Source organism: Mauremys reevesii, linkage group 10 (assembly GCF_016161935.1).
Source record: "Mauremys reevesii isolate NIE-2019 linkage group 10, ASM1616193v1, whole genome shotgun sequence".
In the NCBI taxonomy this organism is placed as follows: Eukaryota; Metazoa; Chordata; order Testudines; family Geoemydidae; genus Mauremys; species Mauremys reevesii.
Genome location: NC_052632.1, coordinates 78,734,595 through 78,749,031, shown reverse-complemented (window position 1 = coordinate 78,749,031; position 14,437 = coordinate 78,734,595). Strand labels below are relative to the sequence as shown.

Here is a 14,437-nt window from a genome sequence, read left to right as displayed (position 1 = left end):
GTGCAGCATTGATTTTGCCCCTAACAGGAGCATCCACTGTAGCACCTCACTTCTAGCAAGCAGGGCAGGTCTGAAAGTTATATCAGAAGTGATGGCAATAAAATGTCTTGGAGCACTTGATCATTGACACAATTGGCAACTTTCCCTAGAAACATTTAGCTACCTTAGTACACCCAGAATCTGATGGTTGAGGGTCTGATCTGGACTGCATTGCTCCAGTTCCCTGACATTATTGCTACAGGTCCAAGCAAAGAGAGCAGCATTATCTTACCACAGGTCTGGGAACCAAGAACATCTGACTTCTGATCCCTGCTCTGACACCAACTGCTTTCTGTCGCTTTAGGCAAGTCACTTTACCTCTCTCTGTGTCTCCTTTTGCAAGTCTGTAAAATGGGAATAATTAACTCCCAGGGAGCAGAGGATTTGTTAATTTTACAATGTGCTATACAAGTGCTAAGAATTACTAATACACCTGTGCCAAAGGATCGGGCATGAGCATGGTTCTTTTTGTGTTTGTATTTTATAAAATACAATTATTCAGTTAACAGTCATTTGAAGGCCTATGCAAGACACCTCAGCTGGGACTGAGCCCTTGGTATAACCCTACTACAGTTCATACTGGCTCACATAGGGAAGTTTGCTTTTGGCAGCTGTGACAGAATTGGTGCTCACTGAAGTCCCTGTTTGATTCTTGGGAGCAGTAACATGCACCAGGATGGGGGATTCTGCTAATTGGTTAAGTCTCCTCTAGAATCTGGCCATAACATAGACACAACAGTTCCCCTCTAACACCTGTCATCTAGTCCACAGTATCACCAACCCCAAACGTTCAAAAATCATGAGTCAGGCTCACCAAAAATCATGAGATTGGCTTTAAAGTCATGAGATTATGTACATATAATAAAGTTGGTGGTGGTCTTATTTGCCTTCTCTTTTTGAGCCTTTAGTGAACTGAGGTCACATTTTGAAGCTTTCTTCACAGCCACATGGGCTAGAAACTTACTTTTTCTTTAAGAAAAGAATGAAGACTGAAATCAGCACATATCCACTTGACTCCAGGAGCTGGGGCTTTATGGAAAACAATAATTATAATAAGACTCATGATAAAATCATGAGAGTTGGCAACACTGAGTCCAATACTTCTCCCTCCCCTGGCTACCACCACCCAACTGTCTTCCATCCAGCAAAGCTCAGCAGCATGTTTTTAAAGTGTGTTTATTAAGCAATCTTTCTGATTATGATTGTTAGCAAGAATGGAACTATTAGGGAACCACAGATGTACTCAGAAACCACAGTGATGGAGCCATATAAATAGGATTCATCTTCCCCTGTAAATTGGAGTTCAACAGTGCATAAACACAGCCTCCATTACAATGCATTGTCTCCTAGAGCCTGCAAGAGTGGGCTGCACTGCTCAAATACTTTCACATGGATGGGAGTTTTCAAAAACCACCATCTCTGCTGTGAGCCATTATCAGCCTCTCCCTCTTCGCTGCCTTGTAAGTAATGGACGAGAAGAGCGGTTCCCAAGTCAGCATAGTGGGAGAGATGGACAGTGGCCAGCAAAGGAGGCAGAACATACCAATGAAGCTATAAATACTGTTACAAGTCTAAACAGCCATTGGTGCAATTTCCTCATTCCCTCCCCACCCTTGAAAACATTGTGGGAAACAGCATTTCCCACATTTTGATTCTTGACAACAGCCTGGTTCACTAGACTCATGGAGCAGGTCTTATCTATGCTATGTTAAGTGTCATGTAAACACTATATAAATATTTTATCAACAACTACTGCCTTATGGTGACTTAATAGCCGGAGAGAAATAGGCACCCTAGCTATTTGTTACAGTCTAGTTTCTGCAGGGTTGGGTGACTTTTCACTGATAACATACCTTTCAGTCGTGGTTTTCCTGTTTGCAGGAGCTCTCAGCTTCAGGGTTAGTCTGAACTGACTCACAGATTTGCCGTGTTTGCAGGAATTAAAATGGCAGCATACGTTATGGGCACTTGGCTATTCCCTCTACCCGGTTTCAAGTGTTCGTGAGGGATGAGGGACTTGACGGAGTATCTAGTCTCTAACTAGAAACAGCTCACTGTGCACGCACGCACATACACACAATGTAAGTCTCACATCTGGAACGAGAGTTGGGAGAGAACAGATGTGTAACAAGTGTTGCCTTAAAAGTAGAACCTTTAGTGCAGGGGTGAGCAAACTTTTTGGCCCAAGGCCCACATGGGGGTTGTGAAACTGTATGGCAGGCCGGGTAGGGAAGGCTGTGCCTCCCCAAACAGCCTGGCCCCTGGCCCCTATCTGCCCCCTGACTGCCCCCCTCAGAACTCCTGACCCATCCAACCCCCCCGCTCATTGTCCCCTGACCGCCCCCTCCCAGGACCCTACCCCCTATCCAACCTCCTCACTCCCTGTCCCCTGACTGCCCCGATCCCTATCCACACCCCCGTCCCAACAGCCTCCTCCTGCCCGGAATCCCATGCCTAGCCAACTGCCCCTACTCCCCGTCCCCTGACCACCACCCCCATCCAACCGCCCCCTGCTTCCTGTCCCCTGACTGCCCCCCGGAACCCTCTGCCCCTTATCCAACCCCACCCCTCCACCCCCTGACCATGCCGCTCAGAGCAGCAGGAGCTCACAGCTGCGCGGCCCAGCCGGAGCCAGCCACCCCACCCAGAGTGCTGGCAGCGGGGGAGGAGGGACAGCAGGGAAGGGGCCGGGGACTAGCCTCCCTGGCCAGGAGCTCAGGGGCCAGGCAGGATGGTCCCGCAGGCCAGATGTGGCCCGCAGGCCATAGTTTGCCCACCTCTGCTTTAGTGGCATCTGTTTCCCTCTGAGCCAACTGATATTTCCTCCTGCCAGGCCTGTCCGGGCCCAATCCTGTGATTTAGAGTCCTGTCATTTTGCAAAATTTTTTAGTAATATCATTCAATTTGCTATTTTACAGACACTTTTTGCACTCAAACTCATTTACAAAAAAGAGGGAAGTTCAGTTGAGCAGATTCACTGGAGTCATCACATTTTAGAATAGGGAAAATGAAAAGCTAAGTACTAGTGGTGAAATACCCAGGCACCACTTAGCACTTAATTTGCGTCCTCCAGTGCCTTGCATTCACTGCTTCACTAAAGATTAGGGCAGGAGTGGGCAAATTTTTTGGCTCAAGGGCCACATCTGGGTATGGAAATTGTATGGTGGGCCATGAATGCTCACAACATTGGGGGTTGAGGTGCGGAAGGGGGTGAGGGCTCCAGCTGGGGGTGCAGGCTCTGGGGTGAGGCCAGAAATGAGGAGTTCGGGGTGCGGTAGAGGGCTCTGGGCTGGAGCAGGGGGTTGGGGTGCGGGTGGGGCAAGTGAGAGCTCCAGCTGGTAGTGTGGGCTCTGGGGTGCAGGAGGATGGGACTGAGGGGTTCGGAGGGTGGGAGGGGGATCAGGGCTGGGATAGGGGGTTGGAGCACTGGAGAGGGTCAGGGGTGCAGGCGCCAGGCAATACTTACCTCAAGCAGCTCCCGGAAGCAGCGGCATGTCCCCCCTCCAGCTCCTACGCGGAAGCGTGGCCAGGCAGCTCTGCACGCTGCCCTGTCCATAGGCGCCGCACCTGTAGCTCCCATTGGCCATGGTTGCCGGCCAATGGGAGCTGCCTGGGCCACGCTTGGGGTGGTGGTAGTGTCTGGAGCCCCCTGGCTGCCCCTACACATAGGAGCCAGAGGGAAGACATGCTGCTACTTCTGGGAGCCGTGTAGAGTCATGTCATGTGCGGAGAGGGGCAAGCCCTGGACCCCACTCCCTGGGAGGAGCTCGAGGGCCAAATTAAAACATCTGAAGGGCCGGATGCAGCCCCCAGGCCGTAGTTTGCTGACCCCTAGATTAGAAGATTCAGTGTTATGCCCTGAGTAGGCATTTGGTCAGTAGCAGTAGCATATTCTTTCATAGGAGTTGGTATGGAACAGGCTGTAATTACTTGGATATGCTAATCCAGAACAGGTTTGTATTTTAGCATAGCAAGAATCTATACAGAGGCACAAAATTCACACAACATAGACAAAAATTCTGTTCACAGCATACGCAGTGGGGCGAGCAGAGCAGCATTTACATCTGGCTCCAGGGCGGCTCGGGGCAGCCTGCAGGAATTGCGTTACGGACTGCACTTTTCTGATCCTTACAGGAGCAGCCTGCACCGTGGCTAGTGGGTGCTGCACGCCGCATATGTTTTGGCCTCACCCCTGAGCCAGCAGACCACACTTCCTCAGGCCGCAATGCACTGGCAGGGTAAACAGACCCCTTCCCTGCTGCTTTTGAACACTGGGTGGGAATCCGACCCTTCTGCTGCACGAAGCGGCTGTGGTGCCGTTTCCATTCATTAGCTTAGCACAGGTCAAGCTGTGCCTCTAAGCTCGCTGGGGTAAGGTCAATAATAGTCTTAGTATCCTGTGTTCTGCAAACGGAGCCAGGCTTCCTACTAACCAATCCTTGTCTAGCCACAGACAACTGCCCTGCTTGCTACCCCTTAACGCCAGCCCTGGCTTTGAATCTACTCTGCATAGGCAAAAAAAACAGTTGTGGTGGCACAGGTGAGCCATGGAGGTTTTTCTAGCATGTTGAGGGTGGGGGAAGCTCAGAAAGAAAAAGGTTCAGAACCCCTGGGCTTGCCTGCCTCATCCTCAAGTCTCGACCACGTCTCACTCGTGACAGGAAACTGTAGCCTACATTTCCTGCCAAATCAGCAGGCTCTAAAATATGCTCCCCTTTCTCTGAGCGCCTGCGTACTATGCTGTGCTTGAACCCAGAGCTGGGCTATTCAACCAGTCCATCCCCTAGCCCAGCAAGGAGACACTATTTAAAAGGTTGACTTACCAGGAAAGTCTCATAGGAGGCAGCCTCTTAGCTCCATTGGGAGGCGGGGTGGGTGGGGAGGTCATTAGGTTTTACAAGAGGTTCCTCATGTCTGAGTCACCAAACAGCTTGAACTTCCTCCCCTGTCACATTGCCTCCCCTCTCCTTCCCTTCCCTGGCCCTTCCTTCTCCACGACATCCAGCCCAAGCACCTTGTTCTCATCTTCAAGGCTCTGTGTAACTCCTCCCCTGCTTTCATCTCGGTTCTCAGTTCCTCTGGTGCCCTCTCTGGCTTCCTCTTACCTGTTCTGTGTCCCCCTCTGCGCTTAGCCTCATTCCTTTCCTGAGTATTCCCCTAATCTCATGAAGGAAATGCCCTCTCTCCTCCAAACCCACTTTTCACCACTGCCTCCTTGATGGGTCTCCTGCCTGATGCTCACACCTGTACAGTCGCCACTCAGACCTAGGTCAGGCTAACGTCATTCCTGCCTAGGGGCTCACCAGACGCTTCTGAATCTACAATGCCCCTTCCAGCAAGAGTCATCCTCCCAGCCCTGCATAGCTCCCTCACCAAGCTACTTTTAATACTATATTTGCCTTAATCAGTTCACCAAACACTACCAGACTTGCCAGATCCACCTCTGCTGTTAATCCACGTCACTAACCCACATTCATTCTTCCTATCCCCTGCTGAGGTCATCCCTCACTCAGACCATTCCTGATTTAACCCTCCAGTTGGCTCAAATAAGCTGTGCTTTCATAGGCTCACCCAGGGAGCTGCCGTCACAGGAACCAATCAGGTTTTCATATCGGTTGGGACAGCAGATTTAACACATTTTTCAGCTACTGCAAACTGTCAGAATGAACTCTCAGCCCTTTCTGAGAACACCTCTTCCTTTCCCCCCTCCCCACCTGATTAAATTTAAAATCACCTTGAAAGTACAACTGCATCAGGGGGAGGTGAAGGGGATCTATTGCCTGGACTCACTGGTCAGCTTTGAAGAAGTTTTATGGTTTTGGTGACTATTTTATGCTTTTTTCATAATTAACCTTTTCCGATAAGGGAGTGACAACTAAAGTGGACATGGAAGAAAATCAATAGGTCGCCCTTCGGTTACAAATGAGAGATCCTGTGATAGCGAGAGAGTCTGACATGGGAGAACTCAGCACAAGGGAAGATTTATGTTGGGACTGATCTTGTCTCCAGCTCCAGCTGCACTGATGTTACTGGGGTGTTTGGTTGCGTAAGGGCTATAGGATCAGATTATGATAGCACCAGATCTGTCTCCAGAGTGTTCATTAACAGAGCCATGACTGTGTGTGAATTATTTTGTTAAAAAAATCATCAGTGCCCTTCCTGTGTGTGGCATTTTGCAATACCTACAATATTGTTTCGGCAGGTGTCACCAGGTGATGCTGCTACACAGTCTTCCAAGTTCACTTTCCTGACAGGCACAAATGAATGTTCAGTCCTGGGAAGACGTGTTGTGTTGTTGTTAGCTTTGGCTAGGACCAGTTCTGCGTTGAAGCCAGTTTCTGTGCAAGCAGCAGGACAGTTTGATTTCTGGCCTTGGAATCTGATTTGAGTCAGTTCTTAGGGCAGAGAGTCCTGTGAGAATTGAGGATGGCTGAGAGTCCTGGAAAAAGGGATTGCCTGCTATGTTGTTTGACCACCTCTGTTCCAGGCCTGGAGTACGTGTGTTAATGACACAAGTTACACTTAGAATATACCCAGGCATCACTGATTTCTTCTCTACTGGGAAGCCACCTGGAAGGCCTCAGACATCTGCTGCTGCTCAGCAGAGGGGCAACATTGCTGTCAGAATGGGACACTGGCATCAGGAGAAGGCAGTATATAATGGACTAGGGAGGGGACATGAGGGTGCTCAGAACCTGTAAACAATCATGGCACGTGGATATTATCACTGGTACGCTGTGCAGAACGTGTGGGTTTTTGGAAGTGATTTGAAGATGGGGCACCTGGCACGTATTATGGGGAAGCTTTCTGGAGCATACAGGGAGGCCTGAAAGAAGGCACCAAGTTCAGGGTAGGATGAATTGACAAAAAGATCTGTTAGGAGGCATGTTTAGGCAGAGGACAGAGTTGGAGTGGGAGTTAATGAGGGCAAAGGTAAACGATGGCAAGAAAGGAGGTGGGTCAAATGGGGACATGGGACTTGTAGGTAGAATTCCAGGATTCTGTTTCTAACTCTGTGTGACCTTGGAGCATTAAAACCTTTCCGTGCCTTAGTTTACCCCTAAGATTTTAGTCTGCCATAGGGTTTTCTATAATGCCTAACACTAACATCTAAGTTCCTGAGGGTAATAATACCTACCATACAGGAGCATTGTGGGGCTTGGTTTACTAACATTTGCACAGTGTTTTGAGAGACACTAGTGTATTTTCTTTCTTTCTAGGCACTACTGCATTACAAATAATAACTAAGCCTCACGGCACCCTTGAGACATGCTGCAGGGTATGTATTATCCCCATTTTACAGGTATGGAAACTGAGGCATAGAGCTGTTGAGTCCTACATTTTCATATTTGGGCAACAAAGTTAGGCACCTGAATAAGTTGCTTGATTTTCAAAGGCACTGGGCACCTGCTGCTCCCACTGAAATTAATACAAATCTAGGCAATTAATGTTAGGTGCCCACAGTTGCCCAGTTTGGCCTAAGTCATTTTCTTTCTGTCACATGGGGAGCTGGAGTCTGTGATTCATAAAGGCTGCTTTGTGGTTGTGCCACTCGGAGGGACAACGGGCTGTTGTGGGGGCACCCAGAACCCTGCTGCCTGAATGCCCCCTGAAGGCTGCTCACTTTTATGTTGGGGACTGGATAAGTGCCCAGAGGCCTTGGGATTGGGGCCTCCTCCTCTGGATTTCTGCCAGACATAGTGTAGCTAGTCCAGAGAATCTGTGTCAGAGTCAGAGCCGGGATCAGAAGTGCCAAGGTCTGTGCTGTGAGAGCCACTCCTCTGTAGGAATTACATGGACTTTGCAAACATAAGTAAAAAGCAAGGAGGTCAAATGCTGGTCTGAACAACCTTGATACTGCAGTTCACCTCTGGGAGTAAGTAAATATCCCCTCAGCTGCATGCTGCAGAACAAACATTGCACTTGTCGGGTGCAGTTTGATCTGGAGAACAGTCAGCAATTTCTGGCAAAGGTCAACTCTCTCTGAACCCAGCCCTGCAAGCGCTTACCAGGGTGCCTGACTTTGTGAATAGTCCCACTGAGTTCAGTGGAATTACTCACACACTCACCTCTGTGGCATTGGAAGGATCAATGCCTACATTAATTCTGTTAAATACTGCATGGGCCAATGGACCCCTACTGGCTCCCTCCATGTATGTGAGTGACAGTGCTCATTCTACACAACCATACAATGTGTTCATATGGATGTGAACCATACTGAGAAGTAGGGAGAGCAGAGCAGATATAATTTATGCTCTTTTTTCTCACTTGGATTAACAGTCTGGTATTGAACACCGGGTTTTCCAAACTTGCTAGGTGAAGGGAGAGCCAGCAGAGGACAAGTTACACAAGGACAGGAAGAAGAGAGTGACGCCCTCCTAGAACAGCATCTCACTCTATACTGAAATGCCTTTCCTGATCATTGAGGTTTTCTCTTCTAAAAAATAAACCTGGCCAAAGACTGATCACTCCTGCTGAACAAAAACCCAAATCCTCATCCGCAGCAGCTTCCAGTCTGATGCTCAAGCAGATACAGTCTGGAGGCAGAAGGGGGGTATTATTTTGTCATTCTCAAGCAACTGGTTTTCCAGTGTATCACAACCACTGAGATCGACTCATAAGCGAGGACCCCAGTCTTGCAATTGGATCCACAAGCACAGATCCCTGAGCCCAGGTTGGAGCCCCGTTTACTTCAGTTTTGCCCCTAACTCCAGTGGTCTCTGAATTCCAGATGGTTCGGATGTTTTGGTTAGTTGTCCCATCACCCAACGTGAACTTGCACGGTCAGTTGTGATCACTGAGTATTTCCACGTATTTCAGCACAGGGTGACACGCCAGTCATTAGATTCGCAGGCTGTGTGTTTTTAAATGTTTTTATTGATTTTTAACATTCATTACGTGAAATACAAACTATCAGGTCTCAGCTATTTGAGGGACAGTAAAATGTCTAACATTGAGAGCTGCCAGTCAGAAAAAAGTGTATTTTATATCAAACTTGAGCAACAGGGCACAGCTATTAGTCCATGTCCCAGTATATATTGGGAGGAAAATTATATAGTTTTACTACCTAGAGTTCTGGTCCTGCAAAAACACACCACTTTACTCACATGAGTAGTCCCATTAACTCTAAAGGGATTACTCCTGGGAGTAAAGTTATGCTGTTAATACACCCGTTGAAGGCAAAAGAAGCCTTTCTATTGACTTCAGTACATTTTGGATCATGCCCATACACGACAGCATCAACGAGGATAAGGACACACTGTGAAGAGGATCAATAATCCTTGTGGATCCTGCAGTGTCTTCCAGCCACCTTTTTGCTGAACAGGTTATTTTCTCCTAAGACTCTAGTTCACTAGGACCAGTGCACCAGATAAAAATACATGACTTGAAAAAGGATCTTCACATCTGCTGATCTAACTTATTTGTAAACAGGACGTATCAGATTATCTTCTGATATATCTATGTGTGTGGATATATATATATATATAGGAGCAGCAATGCACCATGTTGCCACTGAGTGGTGCCCAAGCATTTTGGGACCTCTGCAAAGAGCAGTTTGTAGGACACTTGGCAACAGTTACAGCTACGCTCCTGCCACCGGACCAAAGTCAGGTGAAGTCAATGAGGCTACACAGCTGTAAATATAAGTGGGGTTCGGCCCTGGGTGTATGCATCAGAATCCACAAGGTGACCCCCGAGGCGACGCTGGATAGAAGACATTTGTTAGACGAGTCACTGTGAAGAGGATCCTAATATTTCTTTATGGGGAACCCAAGTAAGATAAGGAAGATGCTGGGAGACCTGTCAGCGGATCAACAAAATAACAAAATGCACAAGCCATTAGGTCTAAAGGGCTGGCTCTTCAGGTCCTGGACGTTTGTATAGAAGGTGAGCAACGCGGAACTGATTACTGGTACTGACTGCTGGTAAAGGAAACCTGAAATGGCACCTTAACCTTTTAAACATGGGTATTGTGGAACACATTTTGCTAAGCAAATATTAGCTTTTTTCCAAGGCAACACTGCAGCGGGTATCAGTGAAGGCAGGGCAATAAAACAGACAAGCTTTATCTAGAAATAACGGGCCAGGTGCAGACTGGGTATAACCCGCCTTCCATTACATTCTCTGGGCCACATTCAGTGCTTATGTTTCAAGTTAAAAATGAGCAGAAGTGGCAAAAACAGAATAACTTGCACTGATCTGGTCCTCCATGGGTGTGTCAAAATGAGTGCGACTTACACACAGAGGGAAATGAAAAAGGGGGAAATAGCAGGAAAAGCAACCAACGGGAGAGTGTAAAGTGTATGTGGCAGGGGGTTGCTACTTATTTAACAACCCTCTGTCAGTTGCTTTTCATTCTACAGCCCCGCTCCATCCAGCTGTTTCACCTCCTTGGTGTGTAAGTCCACCCTGGGCTTTGCACATCCAAACTGGAGCAAATCACACTTCTTTATCACTCAGAGCCCATTTCTGCCTTCAGTGACACAATACGACTCTAACTGAAATCCACGGGAACTGCCCTGGTGTGGCAGAGGACAGAACTTGGTCTCCTGTAACTTACCACTAAAATTTGGGCCATTAGCTACTGATTAAACCCCTGGAACTTCTGCTTCAGAAGTGGCTCTGGATTTTCTCTTGCTGGCCAGAGTGGTCAGGATGGAGTCCTCACTGAAGGCCCCCTCGAAGGCAGAGAGGATGGACTGTCGGAACTTCTCCTTGAAGTCCTGCCCCACAAAGACATAGAGGATGGGGTTAATACAGCTGTTGAAGAAGGCAAGACTGGAAACCAAGGGGATCCCTATGTAAAGGGCCATTTTCAGCTCCTGATTGGAAGAGTTTTTAGACATTTCCAGCAAGCAGAAGACATGGTACGGGAAATAGCAGAGGAAAAAAGACACTGTGACAGCAACAATGATCCTGAAAGGCTTCGTAGACCTGGCTAGATGGCTCCTTTTCATCCTGACGGCAATGATGCTGTAGCAGACAAGGATCACAGTGAAGGGGATGAGGAACCCACATAAGAATCTGGTTACGATCATAGCTTTGTGCCTCATTCTCCACAGCCGATGTGTCGCCTCAGATTTATAGTCATCAGACAGGGCAAAGTTATTGTAACAGCTCGTGACGTTCTTCGAATTAGTAGCCGTGTCTCGAAAAACAAGATACGGAGAGCTGATGATGAAGGCTAGGACCCATGTGACCAGGGCAATGTTGGAAGCCAACTTTGGTGTCCGGTGGTTACGAGACCACACAGGGCAGATCACCGAAATGCACCGGTCTATGCTGATCACTGTTAGGAGGAAGACGCTAGCAAACATGTTGAGGAAGGCAACGGTGCTGTTCAGTTTGCACAGGAGTTTCCCAAATGGCCAGTGAAAGCCCAGGGCAGTGTAGGCGATGCTGAAGGGCAGAAAAAAGGTGAAGATGAAATCAGCAACAGCCAGATTTAGAAACCACACGGCATTAACTGTCTTCTTCATCTTGAAGCCAGCGATCCAGATGACAAGGCCATTGCCCGTCACCCCCAGCAGACACGCAATGCTGTAGACCACCATGGAAAGGATATGCATGCTCTTTTGGAGGCCAGAGAAGTCATTGGACATAGTGGAGTTTTCATGCTGAGTGGTGGAGCTGGTTGAGAACAGCGAAGAGGAAGAGACGTTCTCCATCACCATCTGGACTCCTGAAACTAGACAAGCACACTTCTGCTATTATTTGCGGCACTGGCAGTTGCCAGGCAATCGGTGTGAGGTGAGAATCTTTGCCAACAACAGCGCACCTAAAATCCGTAAGACCATGAATCTGGGAAATAACTGACATTTATTGACCGTGCTTATCTAGAGCTTTTCATCTGAGGCTCTCAACAACACTTTACAAAGGCAGACCTATGTTACTGATGGGGAAAGTGAGGCATAAGGTATTTAAGTGCCTTGGCCGAGATCCCAGAAAGGCAGTGCCACAGCTGGGAGTAGGGAAGAGCTGTGTGTGAATATCAGAGGGCTGAAACTGGTCCTAAAGGAGCCCTGTAGCTGGTGCCTGATTTTGTCTAGCAGTTAAAATAAGATGTTCAGGCGTAAGCTCAGCCGCCACTGGAGCACCTTGGAGCCCCACTACTATAAATGGAAACTTTGAAAGCACAATACCCACCTCACAGGGAGAATCTCACTGGGACGCTTTTCTCCTCTAACAGCAAAAAAGAAGAAAGCCACACACACAAAGTCTCTATTTCCCTCCAAGCACAGTTGCCAACTTTCAAGTGGTAAATAAGCGCCCTCATTTTCACAATAAGGCAAAAATCAAGCTAATCCCATTTCAAAACAAGGCCAAAACAAGCCAATCCCTAAGAACCCCAACACTCTATGTGACTAGATCCCCCTGGCATGCAGTCTGGGACTGTGGTGGGCCCGCTCTGCCCCCCTGACTCTCTCCCTCTTTTCCCCCCCTTTCCCCTGCTTGCCGGGAGCCGATCAAAAAAAAAGCAACAAGCTACAAACCAAACAAGCAACAAGCCAAAAACTAGCCAACAAGCAACTCACAAGCCAATTAAGCCAAAAACAAGCCCGATATCTGCGTTTTTTTCATGGGTTTGGCACGTCTGCCTCCAAGAAGGAGCACATTTTTGTGGAAGGGTTACACACAGGAGACACCAGTTAGGAGGAGATGGTATTCCAAAGGCTGGCACTGAACTGGTCCTGGAGACCCTAGAGGTTTAGGCTCTGTGTTGACACTGGGCACAGAAACTACTCTTTATCTCAGTCGGTGTGATACGGGCACTACCAAGTGGAACATTTTAGGGTGGGCATGTGGTCTTGTCACTGCTCTAAACGTCATGGGTGAAATCCTGGTCCCCTAGAAATCAGTGGATGTTTTGCCATCAATTTCAGTGGACTCAGGATCATAGCCCATGTGAAAACTACCCAGGAAATTAATCAGACATGGGCAAGCTAGCAAAAAAAACCCTCTCTTGCCAACAGACCTCCCTTAATATGCTCTGAATGGCCCTGCATCTCGCCAGAGACGCTGGTAGGATCTGAGTCTCATGCACTGACATGCATCCGACGAAGTGGGTATTCACCCACGAAAGCTCATGCTCCAATACGTCTGTTAGTCTGTAAGGTGCCACGGGACTCTTTGCTGCATGCACGGAATGGTACCTTATTCTAGCCCTCAGTGATCCTGTTACCTGGTGCCAAATAATTGAATTCTGTTTCAGCAAGGTGCCTTCTAGGATACATCTTTAAGTACAAAGTATAATAATTTATTATAATCTCCCATTTACAAGCAAATCCCCCTTTGAAGTCCTAGCCACCTCCTGCTTTTTTCAGTGCATCCCACCCCTGTTTCATTCCTGGCACTCGGATTAAGTTGGGACCACTCACCGCTGCCTTATGCCTCTCACCGCTTCTCTGCTCTCAGCTTCTGGGCACAGTGAGCAGTGCAGCCGCTGGACTTATTGTCAAGAAGCTTTTGAGACAGTGAGTGGCTCTGAGAGTGATTCAGGTTAGCTTGTTTGGTCTTTCCATGGCCTGAGTTCATGGGGAATTTACGGGGCATCATTTATTCCACTGTCTTGTTCCTCACTTTACAGGGAGTAGAATTTAACCCATTGGCATCCCTGGCCATAGCCTGTCCCAAGATGTTGTCCTAAGCAATCACTTTGGTTGGCAGGATGAAAGACGTCTCAAAGGTGCAGCTGTGAAAATGTGCCAAGTGACCCAACCCCATCCCGAGCGGAAGCTGTAATGCTGGGGACATGTGGCCCAATTCACTATTGTATTGGGATCACAAGTCAAAGAGAATTCCCCAAGTGGATCACAAAGGGACAGATGCCTCGAGAGACCATCTGAGGTGGGTACAAACTGCCCAGAATGAGGCCTCACATTGTATTTGGGGGTTGATCCTCAGTGTCTATTTATCATCACTGTCTATTCGTGACCCAGGGGTAAGATTGCCCCATAGACCTCCTGTCTGTCCACATCGGGGCAGTTTTTCCTCCTGGCTTTTTAATCATCCCTGAGAACAGGAGGGAACCTGCTCTTACAGCTTTCGATCGCCGGTCTCGCGGCCTCCTCTGCCATGTGAGAAGCACAGGCGCCTGCAGAAGTTACGGAGGCCCCCTTCTAGGATTCATTAATTCAAAATCACATCCTTAATCTTGCGTGACGGCTGCCCTCCTGGCTGACACACTGGGGACTGAACCAGTGACCCCGACAGCTATAAAGCATGTGCAACTGCAATCTGAGCTGCAGCGCAAGGGGTGTACCTAGGCTGTGCAGTGCCGAGCCTAGCCCACTGGGGGCCCTAAGCTGGAATATCCCCCCGGCCCTACATACTAATAATTAAGGGGGGTTGGGGGGGTTGAGCTGCTCAGGGCCCTAGGCAATTGCTTAGGCTGCTT

The 14,437-nt window shown here is 48.4% G+C and overlaps 2 protein-coding genes across 3 annotated transcripts in view; both read right to left on the bottom strand.

Moving 5' to 3' along the window:
• Nucleotides 1-370, bottom strand: part of PRPSAP2 (phosphoribosyl pyrophosphate synthetase associated protein 2) — a 34,145-nt gene extending 33,775 nt beyond the window's left edge. Inside the window, exon 1 of the mRNA XM_039491461.1 lies at nucleotides 272-370. The gene's annotated coding sequence lies outside the window, so the exon portion shown is untranslated. The remainder of the gene's footprint in view (nucleotides 1-271) is intronic.
• An 8,577-nt stretch (nucleotides 371-8,947) lies between these two features.
• On the bottom strand, nucleotides 8,948-14,397 carry LOC120373264 (chemokine-like receptor 1). Of its 2 annotated transcripts, none has more exons than XM_039491462.1 (2): nucleotides 13,419-14,397; nucleotides 8,948-11,728 (listed from the first exon to the last, which is right to left on the bottom strand). In XM_039491462.1, exon 2 carries the CDS (start codon nucleotides 11,712-11,714, stop codon nucleotides 10,629-10,631), a length of 1,086 nt encoding a protein of 361 aa, XP_039347396.1. In that variant the 5' UTR covers nucleotides 11,715-11,728; nucleotides 13,419-14,397; the 3' UTR covers nucleotides 8,948-10,628. The 2 variants fall into 2 exon arrangements, with proteins under 2 accessions (XP_039347396.1, XP_039347397.1); XM_039491463.1 differs by having other exon boundaries at nucleotides 13,439-14,397.
• Nucleotides 14,398-14,437: the final 40 nt, after the last annotated feature.